Genomic DNA, 21,252 nt, shown 5'->3' with positions numbered 1-21,252 from the left:
AGCAGCAGCCACGATTAGATTATGCATCACTCTTCATTTAGTTGTGACAGGCACAACCTGGTCAGGTGGACAACCAACCCTCCAACTCACCCTTACCTGTTGCCCACAGTGTTACACAGGGCGCGCCTCTTGTTTTTTTATCTGTATAGGAATTCATACATTTGTAAAACATGGGTAATTTTCAGATTGCAATACCCGGCTTAAGCCGTTGGCCTCTTGATCTGAGCAAACCGAGAAAACTGCCTTATAAACATATATAAGGCAGTAAGATCAGGTCTGGAAACCCGGCGTTCGGTAAGATCGGATTTGTGATCTATAGCAACGTTTAAGCTTTAGTGAGCGTGCAAATTTGGCCTAACTCTTTAGAAGCAGCTATGTCCTCCTTTAGCAAAATAATCCTTCTGAAGCAGCTGTGTTCTCTTCTACCAGATTAATCTGGGTTGGACAATTAACTGAATTAGCTCTGCAGCATGATATACTGTGATCTCTTATTAAATGACTGATTACCAATATTCTCTATGCAGTTAAGGGTACTGGTGGAAAGTGAAGATAATTTCCATCTGATTTGTGCATCAGTAATTTTCTACCAATTAAAATGCATTGGTGGAATTATTCATCGTATTTGTGACTTGTTTTTACTGACTTTTTGTTAAGAAAAGGTAATCAATTATATCATTCTGTGGACCAGTGACTTGATGAAATGATGAAACAGGTGAAGTGATGAATCCACCTGGAAACCTGCCAGTTCTGAGCTCAAAGTCTCGCAGATGTTATATAGAATCAGCACCCCCTCCCCCGCACAGCTAGTGTCTCCCATTGAAGAGAATCGCTCCAGATTATGAGCTCATTCTGCCAAATTAAGAGTGAAACCAATGACTTCGTAATAGAGAATGAAATAATCTGATTTATTGATACGTGTTTGAGAAAAGTCTTATAATACCATTTTTGACACTTTTTGAGTTTTTCTCAGAAACGAGAGATGCCCTTTAATCAACCAGTGCTGCTGCCCTTTTTCCCTTTACAGACCAAAGCAGGAATGAAGAAAGGACCAAAAGGTCACAAAAAGGAACAAGTTAGATTTTTGTCATTTCCATTGAGACAACCTCGTGAGCGCCCTGATGTCCTTTACCATGTATGAAGCAAGTTCTGGTTTTGCAATGATTTGCCCGGAAGGTCAGATACTGCGCTTATTAGAGAAGGAATTGACTACGAGTTCGGGGAGAACGCTCTACAATGTCTATCAGAAAGTATAGAGGTGTTAACTCTGTACTTAAGATTTCTGCATGGAAGGCAGACCCACAAGTCTGTATATCCTCAAGCTACACGGTAACAGCCACTTCATTAGTCACTGTCAGTTTTAAGTGGGGCTTTCAAAGACCCTGTTGAATGGCAAATACCAGACGACTGAACAGTTTAAACAATTGTAACTTGTCTTCTGTTACTTTGTCCTGGAATATAAGCCACATTCCGATCACACTGCTACAGTCAGAAGCTTGCTCCCTTTGTTTCCTTCTGCTAGCAAATATGTATATAGAAATGTACTCATAACAAATCAATAGTCATAGACATTGTATGCCTTTGGCGTTACATTTTTTTTTAATACATTTTTAAATAATTTTTTGTAATTGGTTTTATTAATTGTTTTTGCCCCGTTTGTCTCCTATAGTCTTTGATTTCCACTATCTATTCCTGGCTGCAGAATGAGTTACCTGAGAATCCATCAGTGAGCTTGTTCTGATGACCCAATGGGAGGCTTTTAACTCTTTTATCTGTATTTTTTTTAGCTCCTGTCAGCTGATTTATAACCACAGACCAAATCAAAGTTGAATGTGTAGGGAAACAAGGGTCATGTAAAAGAAATGCCATGCAAAATGTTGAATGTGGCTTCCCTGACGTCTCCTGTCCACCTACGGATTCCATGACCTCTGCTACTCGTTTACGGTCTTCCAGGACCTCTGCTATGTGTGTGGCTGCAGCTTCCAGGATGTCTCCTGTCCGCCTGCGGCTCCCCGGACATCTGATACGTGTTCCCGGTCTTCCAGGACCTCTGCTATGTGTGTGGCTGCAGCTTCCAGGATGTCTCCTGTCCGCCTGCGGCTCCCCGGACATCTGATACGTGTTCCCGGTCTTCCAGGACCTCTGCAACCTGTTCCTGGTTCTCCAGATCCCCTGTTACCTGTTTTCCGTGATCCTCAACTTGTTTTTTTCCCCCAAATTAAACACTATTCTGGCACCTTCATGATCCACGTCAGCCTCTGAACCCCACAATCATCATGCATATGACCGTATTACAGCTCTACTACATGCAAGCTCCATAATATGGCTTCCATAAAAGTTCCTGCTATACTGTACCTCATATGTCTCCAATTTCAAACAAGCAAATCAAAGAATGATTATCATATCAGAGCCCTAATTCATGACTTTATGGAATCTATTCAATAATAATCCAATCTAATCCGGAATTTCTACTAATCCATATTTCAGTTTGTAACAGAAATGAGAAATGATGTCTAGTGGTTCTGTGCAGTAAATAAGATTTCTCAGCAACCTCCCATACACATCACATGGAAGTCAGCAGAACCTGCCGATCGCGTCAGGAACACACAACCTCCCATACACATCACATGGAAGTCAGCAGAACCTGCCGATCGCGTCAGGAACACACAACCTCCCATACACATCACATGGAAGTCAGCAGAACCTGCCGATCGCGTCAGGAACACACAACCTCCCATACACATCACATGGAAGTCAGCAGAACCTGCCGATCGCGTCAGGAACACACAACCTCCCATACACATCACATGGAAGTCAGCAGAACCTGCCGATCGTGTCAGGAACACACAACCTCCCATACACATCACATGGAAGTCAGCAGAACCTGCCGATCGTGTCAGGAACACACAACCTCCCATACACATCACATGGAAGTCAGCAGAACCTGCCGATCGTGTCAGGAACACACAACCTCCCATACGCATCACATGGAAGTCAGCAGAACCTGCCGATCGTGTCAGGAACACACAACCTCCCATACGCATCACATGGAAGTCAGCAGAACCTGCCGATCGTGTCAGGAACACACAACCTCCCATACACATCACATGGAAGTCAGCAGAACCTGCCGATCGCGTCAGGAACACACAACCTCCCATACACATCACATGGAAGTCAGCAGAACCTGCCGATCGCGTCAGGAACACACAACCTCCCATACACATCACATGGAAGTCAGCAGAACCTGCCGATCGTGTCAGGAACACACAACCTCCCATACACATCACATGGAAGTCAGCAGAACCTGCCCATCGCGTCAGGAACACACAACCTCCCATACGCATCACATGGAAGTCAACAGAACCTGCCGAGCGTGTCAGGAACACACAACCTCCCATACACATCACATGGAAGTCAGCAGAACCTGCCGATCGCATCAGGAACACACAACCTTCTGATGTATATGGGGACTCACGATTCTCTCCCAAAAGATTATATCTGTGGAGATCGGAAAGAGGGATTTTCAATGCCTGCTCATTGTTTTCAGTAAAAATAAGCAGCTGACAGAATTATTCGGCAGCGGCTTTTCCTTCTCTCACATGAATGCTTGGCCAATGCGAGCGCTCATGTGCATGGGGGAATTAGGATTGATATCTATCTGCCCGATGATCGTTCCGCTCTACGATGAATAAGTAGGATGGTGGATACATGTCATGACTCTGCTGCTATATCACTTCACCTGTGACATTTTCTTATACAGGACGCGGATTACGAATCAGAGACATTTTAAAGGACGATGAATCGCTGACACTGTTTTTGCTAAAAGATATCGGACTGTCTGACTCTGTGGTGTATCAGCTCATAAATGCTCAAGTGCGAATTGAACAGGTAAGAACAAGGTGACATTCCCTTCACCAGAACAATCCTCATGGCTTCACTGTCCATGATGCAGGAAGCCTCTCATCTCTCTACCTGCCCCGGTGTCAAAGCAAGAAAGTCTTTTGTTCCAAGTCTCTCTATCCTAAATAGAATTACGTTACTCTGCCGCCAATGTAGTAAGGCTTACAGCACTACACCAGGAGCTTTTGGTGCTTCCTCTGGCTGCTGGCACCTCAAGCAGTCTCCTCAGAGGTGGACATACCATTGGTGCAACGGTGCAGCCACACAGGGGCACAAGGGGTAAGAGGACCCATTTTCACCTCCAAAAAAGGTGGAATGGTGCATTATAATGAGCTACAAGATTGCAAAGGGCCCATATATAGTTCTTGCACAGGGGCCGTTTTCTCTCTGTGTCCACCAGTGGTCTCTTCTATTATACAGGATCTAGTCCAGCTTCTTTAGGATGCCAAAGCACCACCACTTACGTTTAATACCCCATGCTCTGTAGCTCCTCTCTGGGCCACAGAGTCATGTCATCAGGACCATAATTACTTAACGTAGTTACCAGCATAGTGGCATCAGGGATGATACTCCCAGGCAGTACGTCACTGATCTAACAGGAGGAGAGAACCACTTTTGTTATGGCTATAACAAAATTTGAAAAGTTGGAAAAAATACGTGAACAAACTATTGAAGGCTTTTTACCAATTCTGTACAATGAGCAAGGCCAAAAGTGGTTTCCTCACTGTACACCTACATGTTAGTCCTAGAGAAACATGACTTTCCATACCAGACCCACTCAGAAAATAATTTGTATTTACCATGTATAGTCCATCGTGAATGAAGAAGCCAGAAGAAGCCTGCTGCACGGTCCTCTATTTGTTGTGGGGTGGCTATGGTATTATTTTAAGATGCACTTTTTATGTAGATCGAAATAGGGACTAAACAAGCACTCCATCTCCCATCAAAGTTTTTATCCTCTTACTATATTGCAATCATCAAATTAGATAGAACTGTGTGCTTACAATTGCTCATTTTGCCTTTCTACCCAGCTAATTCGTCTCTTTTCCATTAGGTCTATGACATCACATGATTAAAAACTGACTAACTGAATCATTCTAAGCTCTATGTAGAAACAAGGAAGTCACTTTTCCCTGCATATGACTCATCATTAGAACTATAATACTACATCACTATAAAGTTCCTGCAGCCCAGCTCCACCCTCCCTTCAACTCTTCACCCAGCTTCCCCCTCCTCCCCCTGCCAGAGACTTTACAGAGATATTGAATTGTAGTTCTAATGTTGACTCATGCATTTAAAAGAGACTTCTCATTTCTACAAAGAGTTTAGAAGGATTCAACTAGTCTGTTTTTAATCATGCAATATCATAGACCTAATAAAAAAGAGAGGAATTATCAAGGTAGAAGGGCAAAGTGAGTAATTCTAAGTACACAGTGATGTATAATATGATGATTGCAATATATTAAGAGGATAAAAACTTGGATGGGTGGAAGAGGAGTGCTCCTTTAAAGATACTTCAAGCTGTGTGGGGGCACTGATAGGATGTTAAACTATGTGGAGGCTCTAAGGTGGCGTTGTATTGTGCAGGGGAAACTGAGGGAGCAATATACAACATACGTGGGTATTATGCTGTGTGGGGGCACTGGCAGGACTTGATATTGTGTGGAGGGGAATAAGGGGCATTTGAATATGTGAGGGCACTAAGGGAGTATTATACTGTATGGGGCCACCATATTGTGCTGGGTGAATCGAGATCAAATTTGACTAGATTAGGTGGGGTAGTATTACAATGAAGACAGGAGGCAGAGATTTCATCCAGGCACTGCACGCCCCAGAGCCTGGAAGAAATCATTAGCTTAAAGAAAGAATATAACATTTCTCAACAGCAAGACCATTAATCCCTTTCCGACATCGTGCGGCACTAAGCCTGCACCTTTCCGGGCACATGTTAACTGATATATACACCTGACATGGGCTTACAACAGCCACTGGTGGAATCGTGATCCACCCGTGGCTGTTAACACATTAAATGCCGCTGTCAATTTGTGACAGTGGCATTTAACTCGCGCTTCCGGCACGCACACCAGAAATCCTGCCCATCGGTGACCCCATCACGTGATCGCGGGTCACCAATGGGTTGGCATGACAACCAGAGGTCTCCGGCAGACCTCTGTAGTTGTCACTGCCGGATTGCTATGAGCACCGCCTGGTGGTCGGCACTCATAGCAAGTGAGGTATTCTGCTACATACAGGTGATCTGATCTTCGCCTATATGTAACAGAGCCGATCGGATTATGGCGCAATTTTTTTATTTAACAAACTTTGCAATTTTTTTTTACCACTTAAATAAAAAAGAACCTATACATATTTGGTGTCTATGAAGTCATAATGACCTGGAGAATCATAATAACAGGTCAGTTTTAGCATTTAGAGAACATGATAAAAAAAAAAAAAACAACAACTGTGGGATTGCACTTTCTTTGCAATTTCACTGCACTTGGATTTTTTCCCCTTTTTCCAGAACACTATATGTTAAAATCAATAATGTCATTCAAAAGTGCAACTTGTCTCGCAAAAAAACAAGCCCACACATGGCCATTTTGACAGAATAATAAAAAAAAAGTTATGGCTCTGGGAAGAAGGTGAGCAAAAAATGAAAACGCAAGACCAAAAATACCTCTGGTTGTTAAGGGGTTAATATGAGGCATACAGGTAGGACTAGTGTAACATTTCTATTACCTGTATGTCCATATTAATAGGTCATATACATCCCCGGGGGGGTGACAGATTCCCTTTAAGTGGATACGATACTGTATGTATGGAACTAAAATGGCAACACTACTACTGTATGTGGGGGCATTAAGGGGACATTATTATTATTGTGAAAGGGCACCAAAGGGACATAATCACAGTATGGGAGTACAGTTACAATGTGCCACACAAGTAACGCATAAAGACATTGTGTGGCACTGTTACTTTTTGCTGCACACAGAGCGACACCATTCTGTTTGTCAGTAGATTTTTTATGTAACTTGTCAGGAATGTGCATAAAGGGACGGGGAGACTCATAAGTTTGCTATGGGACCCAGCCTTTTGTAGTTACGCCACCGAGTACAGTATCATATGAGAGTGTATTTGGTAATGGCAGGAAGCTACGTATTAATCCGTACTATGAGACAGAGGACACTCCTCACTCTGAAACCATTATGTGATTGTGTGCCGATTTCATATTTGCTAATATTATTACGTGACACGGTATGTGCCGGAGAGATAATACTTTGTGCTGTCGGATCGGTATGTGTCTCTTGCTCCAGTTGTTTCTATAAACAATAAGTCACTTGTGTGTAATCTGAGTTAATCTTTTACTCATTGTGATCGGATACTTTGTGACAGGTATTCATTTATACTGACACAACTACTGGCATTTCCAGCAAGATCAGCAAGCAAAAAGTTTAGTAGAGGCCAGGGCTGGGTCGTGATCTGATGGGCTGTGAATTAAGGTGGAAATTTTATTCACAACCTATGTTTAAAAAAAAAAAACAATTTAGGTGAAGCTGAATGAGTTTATAAGAGAGAAAATTATTCTCTTACCCATAGTTAAAGGGACTCAAGTCTGCAGTCACTCTATGTGACTGCAAACTTGGGAAGTCTCGAAGTGCGCATTGTGCACGCTGTCAGGATTCTCTGGTGCCAGGAACCAGGTGGTCGTGTGAGCACAAATATGTGATTTGCATACATTGGGCCACATTCCCACTAAACATGCCTGGCCTCTCTCAATTCACTTGTACTGAGCGAGGCCACACACGTCTAGTTGGCATGTGACTGCATGTATGCAAATCACATACCATACTTGTGGTCCCACTCCTGCACTTGAGAATCCTGACAGCGTGCACACTTCACAGTGTGAGGATTCACAAGTTTGCAGTCACAGACAGTGACTGCAGACTTGAGCCCTCACTTGAGCATCACTCTAGTGTGTTTACTGACACGAAGTTTTAGGAGCCTGATTATTCACAATTATGGGCACATATGCTTATGGCGGCTTTAGATGGGCCAATCCAGGACTTAAACAACCACTGATCCACTATATATAAACTGATCATTGGTCATTTATTAGCATTGTTTATACAGGCTGATGAACATTCGATACCCACAGAATTATCATTTATATGATTGTTCTGTGCTCACACGCTGGCACAGCTCTCCAGCGACCACACAGCGACGCTGCAGCGATCGACATCGTTGTCGGTATCGCTGCAGCGTCGCTTAGTGTGACGGTACCTTAAAGGGAACCTGTCACCCCGTTTTTTCAGATTGAGATAAAAATACTGTTAAATAGGGCCTGCGCTGTGCGTTACAATAGTGTATGTAGTGTACCCTGATTCCCCACCTATGCTGCGAAATACATTACCAAAGTCGCCGTTTTCACCTGTCAATCAGGCTGGTCAGGTCGGGTGGGCGTGGTCAAATCAGGCTGGTCTGGTCGGGTGGGCGTGGTCACAGCGCTGTTTCTTCCCCAGCTTTACGTTGGTGGCGTAGTGGTGTGCGCATGTCCCAGTGCCGAATCCACTTGCGCACATGTTAAGAAACAGCACGCAATCTGCGCTATTACTGTCTTCGGTGGGGGCGGCCATCTTCCTGGGGCCGTGCGTACGCAGATGGAGTGCTCTGCTGCACGGGGCTTCAGGAAAATGGCCGCGGGATGCCGCGCGTGCGCAGAAGAGATCGCGGCGGCCATTTTCCTGAAGCCGAGTATGCAGGAAAATGGCCGCCGCGATCTCTTCTGCGCACGCGCGGCATCCCGCGACCATTTTCCTGAAGCCCCGTGCAGCAGAGCACTCCATCTGCGCATGCGCAGCCCCAGGAAGATGGCCGCCCCCACCGAAGACAGTAATAGCGCAGTTCGCGCGCTGTTTCTTAACGTGTGCGCAAGTGGATTCGGCACTGGGACATGCGCACACCACTACGCCACCAACGTAAAGCTGGGGAAGAAACAGCGCTGTGACCACGCCCACCCGACCTCACCAGCCTGATTTGACCACACCCACCCGACCTGACCAGCCTGATTGACAGGCGAAAACGGCGACTTTGGTAATGTATTTCGCAGCATAGGTGGGGAATCAGGGTACACTACATACACTATTGTAACGCACAGCGCAGGCCCTATTTAACAGTATTTTTTATCTCAATCTGAAAAAATGGGGTGACAGGTTCCCTTTAAGGTCGGACAACCCCTTTAATGAAATAAAGGAATTGGTTGATTGCAATATACACAGTGTATAGATAAAATAAAACTGGACATGTAGCTCTCTGATTTGATAATATAACCTGATATTGAGTTTACAGGGTGTGTACAATATGTACATGTATTTGTATGTACAGTCAGTGTACAGGTGCTTCTCACTAAATTAGAATATCATCAAAAAGTTAATTTATTTCAGTTCTTCAATACAAAAAGTGAATCTCATATATTATTTATATCTTAATATATTCTTAACTTATCATGTCTTCACATCCAGTTCCATCCAGATGTGTCCGGATCCCAGAATTCCAAGCGGTGGAAGCTTACCGACTGCCAAATTGGGACACCCAAGTGATGGGTGTCTCAATATGGAAACTGCTGTTGGTACAAGTCTCTTGTGCGGTACCACCAATGGAACACTGTCGCAACACACACACACACACACTGTATACGTCGTACGCACCACACACACACACACAAACACATACTGTATATGCCGTACGCACCACACACAAACACACACTGTATACGCTGTACTCAGCCTCTTGCATGGTACCACCAGCGGAACACCGTCGCGAACACGCCACCGCCGGGATCAGCTGAATAATTCACTGACCGCCACCATCTTTGTACAGGAGGAGCGCATGCACAGTTTTAATGTGACCACCGCTATCTGTCTGCACAAAAATGGCGCCAATCATTCAGTGGGTCCCGGCCGCAGATGCGCGACGTGTCTACAGGCAGAGGAAGTCGATCACGTTATAAGGGTTTTCCCACAAACAAAAGTTAATTTTAAAAATTGTCTGTGTCTGACCGTGTACGGAGAATACCACATCTCCTTGGCAGGGGGAGGAAGCAAAAGACATTACTGACATTTCAGCAGGGGATAACAGAGGATGAATTTTGTCAGGTTAAATATTTCACTGACTGTTTTTAAACAATATTTCACCTCGCAAAATGTATCCTCTGCGATCTTATGCTGTAATGTCAGTATTGTCTTTTGCTTCCTTCCCTGCCCAGGAGCTGTGGTATGTTTGTACACGGTCAGACACAGACAATTTTTAAAATGAACGTTCGTTCGTGGGAGAACCCTTTAAAAAGCAAATATCAACGCCAACATGGCTCCTCCTAAAAAGTACATCAATGACAATAAAAGGAAAGCAGCAAAGGCACAATGTCGAAGACAACAACGGGCAAATGACTCTTGAAGAGCAAAAGCATTGCTGGGACAAAAACAATGCATATAAGCGTAGGCATCAAGCACATGAGTCCCCTGATGCAAAAGTCATTAGATTATCACAGGATGCCATTAGGCAACAACAGCACTGCAACAGAAATCTGCAGTCTTAACAGCAAACCTACTTTGCTTTCATTTTAACACGGGGGGGGGGGGGGGTGAGTGCACATAGGAAAGAGGACAACAAGGGGGGAGACAGCTGAAATGACAGAACACATGATGGAAGAAGACAGCACAGTGGTTGAGAGAGAGAACACAAAGTGGAGAGCACATGGGGTACACAGGTCAAAGAAGAGATGACATGAGAAGAGAAGACAGCAGATGGGGAGAGAGAAAGCGCACAGGGGTGAGAGAGACACAGCACAGGGGGTAGACAGCTCAAACAGGACAGCACATGAGGGGAGAACACAGCACAGGAAGGAGAAAGACTGCAGACAAGGGGGATAGCACATGGGGTAGACAAGTCAAAGAAGAGAGCACAGATGGGAGAAGTCAGCACATGGGGAAAGAGAGAGTGGATAGGTGGGTGAGCACATGGAGGGAGAGATTCTCAACACTGCAAAGCCTGCCCCCATCGTGACATTACCACCCTCCCGATGCGAAAGCATTGGGCCTCCATTTACTATATACATATATATATTCAAGTATTCATTTCTGTTAATGTTGATGATTATGGCTTGCAGCCAATGAAAACCCAAAAGTCATTATCTCAGTAAATTAGAATACTTTATAACACCAGCTTGAAAAATGATTTTAAAATCCAAAATGTTGGCCTTCTGAAATGTGTGTTCAGTAAATGTACTCAATACTTGATCAGAGCTCCTTTTGCATCAATTACTGCATCAATGCGGCGTGGCATGGAGTTGATCAGCCTGTGGCACTGCTGGGGTGTTATGGAAGCCCAGGTTGCTTTGATAGCAGCCTTCAGTTCGGTTGCATTGTTGGGTCTGGTGTCTCTCATATTCCTCTTGACAATACCCTATAGATTCTCTATGGGGTTAAGGTCAGGCGAGTATGCTGCCAATCAAGCACAGTGATACTGTTGTTTTTAAACCAAGTATTGGTACTTTTGGCAGTGTGGACAGGTGCCAAGTAGTGATGAGCGAGTATATTAGTTGCTTGAGTTTTCCCCAGCATGCTCGGGTGGTCTCTGAGTATTTGTTAGTGTTCGGAGATTTAGGTTTTGTTGATTCAGCTGCTTGATTTACAGCTATTAGCCAGCCTAAGTACATGTGGGGGTTGCCTGATTGCTAGGGAATCCCCACATGTAATCAAGCTGTCTAGTAGTCGCAAATCATCTAGCTGCGGCAAGGAAAGCAAAATCTCTGAACGCTAACAAATACTCGGAGATCATCCGAGTGTGCTCGGGAAAACTCAAGCAACGAGTATATTCACTCATCACTAGTGCCAAGTCCTGCTGGAGAATGAAATTTTTGTTTCCAAAAAGCTTGTCCGCAGAGGGAAGCATGAAGTGCTCAAACATTTCATGGTAGACGGCTGCGCTGACTTTGCTTTTGACAAAACATAGCAGACCTACACCAGCAGATGACATGGCTCCCCATTGTGGAAACTTTATACTAACTAGACCTCTAGCAGCTTGAATTGTGTGCCTCTCCACTCTCCTGACTATGAGACCTTGATTTCCATATGAAATGCAAAATTTACTTTCATCTGAAAACAACATCTTGGACCACTGAGCAACAGTCCAGTTCTTTTTCTCCTTGGCTCAGGTAAGACGCTTCTGGCGTTGTCTATTGGTCATGAGTGGCATGATACAAGGAATGTGACACTTGTAGCCCATGTCCTGGATACGTCTGTGTGTGGTGGCTCTTGAAGCAATGACTCCAGCAGCAGTCTTCTCCTTGTGAATCTCTCCCAAATTTTTGAATGGCCTTCTCTTAACAATCATTTCAAGGCTGTGGTTATCCTGGTTTCTTGTGCACCTTTTTCTAACACACTTTTTCCTTCCACTCAACTTTGCATTAATATGCCTGGATACAGCACTCTGTGAACAGCCATCTTCTTTAGCAATGACCTTTTGTGGCTTACCGTCCTTGTGGAGTGTGTCAATGACTGCCTTCTGGACATCTGTCAAGTCAGCAGTCTTCCCCATGATTCTGGAGCCTGCTGAAACAGACTAAGGGACATTTTTAAAAGCTTAGGAAACCTTTGCAGGTGTCTTTTTTGTTAATTATTCTAATTTACTGAGATAATGACTTTTGGGTTTTTATTGGCTGTAAGCCATAATCATCAACATTAACTGAAGTAAACACTTGGAATAGATCACTTTGTTTGTAATTACTCTATATAATATATGATTTTCTCTTTTTGTATTGAAGAACTGAAATAAATTAACTTTTTCATGATGTTCTAATTTTGTGAGAAGCACTTGTATATGATGCATGTATGTACGTAAATAAAATGCTCCAGCCAACATCTGTTCTCATGGATTTATTTGTAACCAGGGTCATCGCTCTTATATAAGCCTCATATGAGCAAAGTTGGGTGCACCTTAACCAGATTAATTGGACCTATTAGTTGTCTACACACGGTTACTTACTTGAGATGTTTAGTCAGCAAAATCGACTAATTCTCAGTCTCCACTAGTAATCAGCTTAGCAGATGTAGTGTTTTGGGGTTATTCTCCACCACATCATGTGAGTAATCTCCTTCTGTTCTTTACAGATACTTTATTTGTATTCAGACTCAGATCAATAGGTCAGCATTCTAGTAGCCAGAACCCACAAGCTGAGTCTCCATAAATCTCACCCTGGCACCAGCCACTCCAGGATTAGTCACCAGTGCAGATAATGAAGGATAGTGGTGGATCATTCTGCTCACATTGACTCAGCACTTGTTATCGCTACTGCACTCTCCTTTCTGGGAACGGCGAGTATGGAGAATTATTCACTTTGTAAAGCCTAGTGCTGGAATCGTAAATTAAGGCTAGTTACAGAAAGTATCCTGAGTCACAGAAAGGGAGGAGAAAGGCTCGGACACATTTATTTCCCCTATTATCTGGTCTGACAAGTCAGGTTTTTCATGTGTTGATTACATTACTTATTGGTTTTACTCGGATTAATGCAATTAGTGCAAAATGTAACAGAGAAACAATAAGTCCCTTTAAACTTGACATACAGCTTAATGGGGCAGCTATGTCTTCTGATTCTCCCATACACAGGAACGCTTGGTTCGGCAGTCATCCTATGTTTTCCGTGAGAAACCTGCTGCCAGAATCCACAAAAGGATTGGGCAGTTGAATTCCAAACACCTGAACACTACAGTATGTCCCCTTGTAAAGATGGGAGAATCGATTTCGAGACTACGGTCCATTCGGCATGTCCGTAATCTGTGACCGATAGATGGGAGTCCTGCGAATTTGCTTACCTCCCATCATTCCCAGCTCTTCTTTTGACTAGCCAGGCTGGCACAATGTGATTATTACGCTAGGACGCATACACGATGTTGCGCCAGCCAGAAAGAAAAGAGTTGGGAATGCTGGGGGGTAAGGAGATTTGCAGGCCTCCCATCCAAGGGTTATAGATTATTGACCTATCCAATGGAAAAGGGGTCATGCAAAGTGATTTTGCCATTGCTACTCCTGTCTTGAGGCCACAAGCTCAAAAAGGTTACCTCAGATAGACTTGGCAGAAGCCACTCCATCTGGCAGATTCCAGAGAAACCCAGATACCCTTTAATCTCTATACAGGGATCAGGTTTTACAACAGGATCCAGTGGAGAGCAGCTCACAAGGGCTGCCGTCCAGAGGCAAAAATGGTCACCAAGCAGGGTCAAAGCCGAGAAGTCGCATCAAGGACAAAATCAGGAGTCAGAATTCAAGCGAGAGTGTGAACAAAAGAAAAATCAAACCACAAGACCCAAGTGAAAGCAATATCCGAGAGAGACTAGTGTTCGCTAAACACACTAATAGCTGGCAGCTAGTCAGTCTGCTAGAAGTCTATGTAGAAGGGTGTCCCGCTCATGACTCTCAGCAGTGAGCTAATTATCTACAAGCTCACTGCAGCAAAACACAAGTTAAAAACAAAGGGGAAACAGTCTCAACTGTTGTGAATTCTGCTCTTGGGTTCCCTCCAGTGGTTGTAAGTGGGAATGCAGTTGTCTCTGACTCGCAGTCCTGGCCAGGTGTATCGGATTATTACAATTCTGACTGGGATATTTAGGTGTGCAGGATCCTTTAGCCCTTGCCAGTTGTCAATGTTTCTTGTGAAGTATTGGATCTCTTTCTGGCTTCCTGCTTGCTGCCAAATTCAGCAAAGATAAGTGTTTTGTTTTTGTATCTGTGGCGCACTGCTGTGTGCTTGTTTCAGTTTTATTCCTGCTCTGTTTGTAGGATTCACTGGAGTTGCAGATATACGCTCCTACATCTTTAGTTAGATGTAGGAAATTTTTTGTATATTCTGCTGTGAAAACATTTAATAAGACCCATTTAGAAAATTGCTTAGAGATTCATGCTTTCCAAAACACAGGCAGCATGAATCAGACTCTAGGTACATTACTGCAGCTGTGTATTTTTTATTCTGAAAAGCTTCAGCTTAATGGAGAAAACACACAATTAAAGGTACCTTCACACATAACGATATTGTTAACGATATCGTTGCTATTTGTGACGTAGCAACGATATCGTTAATAAAATCGTTCTGTGTGACAGCGACCAACGATCAGGCCCCTGCTGGGAGATCGTTGGTCGCTGAAGAAAGTCCAGAACTTTATTTGGTCGCTGGATCTCCCGTGGACATCGCTGGATCGGCGTGTGTGACACCGATCCAGCGATGTCTTCACTGGTAACCAGGGTAAACATCGGGTTACTAAGCGCAGGGCCGCGCTTAGTAACCCGATGTTTACCCTGGTTACCATCCTAAAAGTAAAAAAAACAAACACTACATACTTACCTACCACCGTCTGTCCTCCGGCGCTGTGCTCTGCACTCCTCCTGTACTGGCTGTGAGCGTCGGTCAGCCGGAAAGCAGAGCGGTGACGTCACCGCTCTGCTTTCCGGCCGCTGTGCTCACAGCCAGTACAGGAGGAGTGCAGAGCACAGCGGTGGAGGACAGACGGCGGTAGGTAAGTATGTAGTGTTTTTTTTTTTTTTACTTTTAGGATGATAACCAGGGTAAACATCGGGTTACTAAGCGCGGCCCTGTGCTTAGTTACCCGATGTTTACCCTGGTTACCGGCATCGTTGGTCGCTGGAGAGCTGTCTGTGTGACAGCTCTCCAGCGACCAAACAGCGACGCTGCAGCGATCCGGATCGTTGTCGGTATCGCTGCAGCGTCGCTTAATGTGAAGGGGCCTTAAGAGTTTTCAGCAGTCTCCTTATCATCAGAGGCAGCATTACAATGACAGGTAACACCATTATTCACAGCTGATAACACAGGGCCCACCTGTCACAATAAACCTAGAGTCTGATCATTGTAACTACTGTGTATGTGCATTTCCTGAAACTACACAAAATTCCAGTGGTCAGCGCAAAAACTGAAAATTTTTTATTTTTTTAATTTTAATACAGATTATTATACAGAAAAAAAGGATTCACCAATTACAATAGACCAAGAGTCTGATCACTGTGTCTATGTACATGTTGTGGTAGATCAGTACACTCAGCGGTACACGGAAGTAGAAAACAGGAACACTGTCTCTTTACATTTTCTGTTGGTTTATTATATAGTGACATAAACCAACATGAAGAAAAAAGTAAAACACAGCCCTTCAGGCAAAACATGAAAACAGCCAAAAAAATCAGCCCTGTTGAACAAAGACTGCCTCTGAAGTCCAGCTATTTAAGCCCCAGACCACTTCCTGGGGTGGAGATAAGGTGGACATCCTCCCACCCGCTCTATAGATGTCCACATAAAAGCCAGCCCATTATACAAATTAGCTTAATCTCTCACCGCATTTAGTTTGATGGAGGAAAAACTTTCAGCTTTATATCACTGACGCCATTAAGCGTAGTAAAACATATCTCACCTACAGCACTTTTTAGTGGATTTCCTGAAACTACAGGAAGTATAGTTCTAAAGAAAGAACAGTGGCCAGTGTGAAAACTGCAAGATTTCAAATTTTTTTTAATTTTTAATACAGATTGTAATATGGAAAAAATACATTGATAACAATATATGAAAAAATAACACATTTAACACTTGATATAAACAATAATTCATATCCTGAAGATAGTTTCCCATGAAAAATATTTTTTCAATCTGCTGGACAACCCTTTAAGAAATCAATATTTGCTTCCTGCAAAACGGAATAACTACCAAGATTTGTGCCAATTGAGTTGCATCCAACTAGACAGCCAGGCTTTGGAAAGAAACATTTTCATACATTCTTTTTACAATCATTGTTTCCCTATTGGGATAATTCAGAAGAGAAACTATGAATCGGGCTTCTTATTAATATAGAAAATTGATTCCAAGTGGAAACAAGAGATTGGTTACGGTTTAGGAATAAGAAATGAAATGATGTCTTGAGAGATTGGGCTTGTGCATTGATTGTGCAATGTTGGCTTGTCTTGTACAGAAGTGGAGTAATGACTGTCTGTCTCCATATTGCTGAACGTGCTGTGAATGGCGGTATTATGCTTCAGCCCAATCGGTTCAGTCATCTCTCTCAGTCAGGCATACATTTATTCTTAAAATGAGAACCAGTAATAGGTAACTGAATCCAGCCCGGCCGACATTAGTTCTACTCTGATGATTCCTCATTTCCCATATTGATTTGTAAGAAAAGACTTTCCATTATGTTCTCAGCAGATAAATATGTCCACTGTGTGCATGAGGCCTATTACCTTGTTTGCCAGGCTAATCGTGGCGTACTGATAACACTTTCACTGACTGAAATTCTAAGATCAAGTGATCATTTTCTGACACGTTAACTACTCCGGGTTTCTCAGGACAAACCCCCTGACGGGAAGTCTATTAAGTCATTGGATTTGTAATACTACTACCATTATGTGTAAAAGGCTAAACTTCTGGTTCATGTGCGGGAAATATAATAAAAGGTGTCACATACTGCAACACTGTGTAAGGATATGGCCGTGCTGCCCATGATTCCCCCTTGAAGGAACAAGTTTTATTCTTGGAATGTCGTGTGAATTGTGTCCTGCGGCTTTTGTATATATTGTGTAATGTTAATTGTAATGTGTTGTGATATGGTTATGTATAGTGTGAAGTAATGTAAGATAAGTGATGTTAATAATGTATAGTCTCATTGGACATATATTATAGGGATGTAGATTGTTGTTTGTAGCATAGGTAGTGACGATAGTAACATAGTAACATAGTAACATAGTTAGTAAGGCCGAAAAAAGACATTTGTCCATCCAGTTCAGCCTATATTCCATCATAATAAATACCCAGATCTACGTCCTTCTACAGAACCTAATAATTGTATGATACAATATTGTTCTGCTCCAGGAAGACATCCAGGCCTCTCTTGAACCCCTCGACTGAGTTCGCCATCACCACCTCCTCAGGCAAGCAATTCCAGATTCTCACTGCCCTAACAGTAAAGAATCCTCTTCTATGTTGGTGGAAAAACCTTCTCTCCTCCAGACGCAAAGAATGCCCCCTTGTGCCCGTCACCTTCCTTGGTATAAACAGATCCTCAGCGAGATATTTGTATTGTCCCCTTATATACTTATACATGGTTATTAGATCGCCCCTCAGTCGTCTTTTTTCTAGACTAAATAATCCTAATTTCGCTAATCTATCTGGGTATTGTAGTTCTCCCATCTCCTTTATTAATTTTGTTGCCCTCCTTTGTACTCTCTCTAGTTCCATTATATCCTTCCTGAGCACCGGTGCCCAAAACTGGACACAGTACTCCATGTGCGGTCTAACTAGGGATTTGTACAGAGGCAGTATAATGCTCTCATCATGTGTATCCAGACCTCTTTTAATGCACCCCATGATCCTGTTTGCCTTGGCAGCTGCTGCCTGGCACTGGCTGCTCCAGGTAAGTTTATCATTAACTAGGATAGTGTAAGTTAGGAAAGAGTAAATGTTTGGGATTAGCCCATAGTGGGTGGGGTTAGTGTTAGGGTAAGTGTCTACTTGCTGTGAGTTAGAGAATTCGAGTTTGGAGTGTGAAGTGAGCAGTGCTGCACACAGGGTGACCAATGGTGAAAGGAGACTAAGACAGGGATAGTATGATCTTAAAGAAAAGTGACTGCTGAGACAGAGTGGGCTTCCAGAGAAGGGTCCTTGGACACCGAGTCACAAACCCCAGAGCTTATAATGCAGAAAGCAACAGACCTAATCAGGACTGAGTACGTGGGACTAGTGGGGGTACGGAGTGAAAGGGTATCAGACCGCCAGTATTAGAAGAAAAAGGATGAGGAACCGAAAAGCTAGTAAGGACACTTGCTGATCAAGACTGTAGGGTTAAAGCTGAGTTGTGGTGAAGTAGGGAAAAATGGTGGCTATAGAAGCCCTGGAGTAAACTACTAAGGAAGGATACTGTGTAGAAAATGTGTTATACTGTGAACAAAATGTTTTTACCCACTATCCTTTGTATATAGCTCTTACCAAGTTACCGATCAGTAAAGACTTTATTTTTGAATGGTGGTCTCCCTCAATAAACGGTGGAACATCCGGTCCTGGCAAGCCCACACCACTGGCTATATGCAGCCTGCATGGTGTAAGGTCCTCACAGCACAAGTCCACGGGACGCTGGAGGCAAGTGCTTCACCAAGTGCTACCACCCTGCGCCGTGTTACAAGGGTACTGTATAGTTCTGTTAAAAAGCTTGTACATGATTTAAAGGGAACCTGTTACTGTGAGGGCCAATAAGATGGCAGTATGTTAAAGACTCTTTTCATCTGTAAGCCATGCACTATGGGTCAGTCAGCCACAGCCTATATATCTCCTTGTGTGTCCTAGATCAGCTAAGAATTACATCAACAGTCCCCTCCTTGTCAGTTCTGGTTTTACTGGGACCTAAAGTGCAGTCTGGATCATATATCCATTTCCATGTCCTAACCTCCTGCTTTAGTAAATATATTGCAGATCTGAGTTACGCATAAGCCTTTCTGTTGTTATGGAGTCTACTGCATTTTTCAATTTATTGGAATGTTACCAAAATTGTCATTTGCTAAAAGCTGCACTTTTACCGTATTCAGATTGCCAATGGCCAATAGGATCATGACTGTGAATATGGATGTAACCAGATTTTCTCTGTCCTTTTCTCCTTTTTAGTTTGCGTCCGGTATACCAGACCTGTCTCTGAAGGACATAGCATGCAGCCAGAGTCTCCTGGAGCGCTTCATCATATTCAGCAGTCGCAGGGGAATGCATACAGTGCGTAATGCTATGTGCGTCCTGTCTCAGCAAAGGTTACAGAAGATAGAAGATGTGCTGTATGCCAACATTGATTTCTTCAAAGTGTTTGAAGTTGTAAGTAATCTCCCCGCTTCTAAAAGGTATTGAAAAGTCTTGCTGAAAGTAAGTGGACCAACATGAGAAAACCAAGTGCAAAAATAGGTTTCATATAAAATAGCATTTTATTTCAATATCTTAAAAAAATAATATAAATGAACAGGCATAAATAAGACACAACATACACGCCCCCTGACGAAGCCTTGGGCAAAACGTGCGTTGGGGCTGGTGGGCGAGCACATGTACACGCTACCCCAATACATTCACAATACCATCTTTAATGTAAACATTAGACTTTGAACTATCTTCTAGCCTAAAATTTTTAAGCAATAGTGATTGTTTCCTTTTTTCTTGTGACTAGGGGTATTATGTTAGAGGTCATTATATGGATAGGCCCTGCTGTAAAATACATATATATGGTGGTTAACTCCTTGTTTGCTACTAGCATCACAAACTGTAATGAGAAACTGTTCTCACTATGTTACAATCTGCTGTGGATTCTATAACTTGCATCTGATTTGGTTAACTCGTTGTTTGCTGTAAGCATCACAAACTGTTATGAAGCAGTTCTCATTACAGTGCTACCTGCTGTGGACTTTGCTACCTACATCTGTGTGCTGCTTTAGACCAGCTATTTTCCTCTGCATATTCTCTCCTCGTTCTGTAGGTTCTGATGTGTTACACCTCACTTGTTTGTTTGCTGTCCAACATAGCCTGTTGTCCAGGTATTCTTTGTTCTACGGGGTTTTCATCCTGCTGTTTCATCACTCTTGGTTCTTTTGTCCATCTTGAGCTGTAGCTTTGGGAATCCACCTCTCCAACCCAACACTGGCTGTTGACCACTGCACTTTGGAAATAAATTGCAGAAAACATGATACACCAGCATCATCTGAAGCAAAATCAGCCATGTTTGAAATTTTCACACAATGGATGATCTAAAAGATCAATTTGTTTCGAAGAATGTTCCCAGATAGATCCTTCATCCTCCATGTAATTGAACATTCATGACCAGCTTGATTGACTTTAGCAGCGATATGGATTACAATACCTAGGGCTGCATCTGTGAAATGATCGTTCACCAGACGATCGTTTGTTCAACCATTGTCCAAACATCAATCTGCTTCTATCTATTGTGTATGACCACCTTAAGTTGTATTAGTGGCAACGTCTTTCACCTGGTTTCTGGTCACAGAGATTTTTTTTTCTTTTAACATTTCTACACAAATAGTTCAGAAAAAGAAAACAAGTCATGTTTATAGGCTATCTTTTGATCGGAAAAGGAAGCATATTTGTGTTGGCGCTGGACGCAGCAAGTCATGTTGGTACCTGTGGAGCAGGGAACCAGCAGTGTGATTCTAGTGCTTTGTATCTGGGTTTTCTCAGCTGTAGCTGGTAAAGTGAGCCTCTGCCTGGATCTCCGCTGTTATTACAGCTGTCCGCTTCATTCTGCTTATTACAGGAAAAGGGTCTACGGCATGTAC

At 43.2% G+C, this 21,252-nt stretch overlaps 1 protein-coding gene across 1 annotated transcript in view; it reads left to right on the top strand.

Moving 5' to 3' along the window:
- Positions 1 to 21,252, top strand: part of ABCA4 (ATP binding cassette subfamily A member 4) — a 200,451-nt gene that overhangs the window by 44,182 nt on the left and 135,017 nt on the right. The window contains exons 6-7 of the mRNA XM_069737669.1: positions 3,758 to 3,885; positions 19,592 to 19,789. Coding sequence (XP_069593770.1) covers positions 3,758 to 3,885; positions 19,592 to 19,789 — 326 coding nt within the window. The remainder of the gene's footprint in view (positions 1 to 3,757; positions 3,886 to 19,591; positions 19,790 to 21,252) is intronic.

This window comes from Ranitomeya imitator, chromosome 8, assembly GCF_032444005.1.
Source record: "Ranitomeya imitator isolate aRanImi1 chromosome 8, aRanImi1.pri, whole genome shotgun sequence".
NCBI classification, from domain to species: Eukaryota; Metazoa; Chordata; class Amphibia; order Anura; family Dendrobatidae; genus Ranitomeya; species Ranitomeya imitator.
The sequence above is the reverse complement of the archived record's forward strand: the minus strand, read 5'-3'. Positions and strand labels throughout refer to the sequence as shown.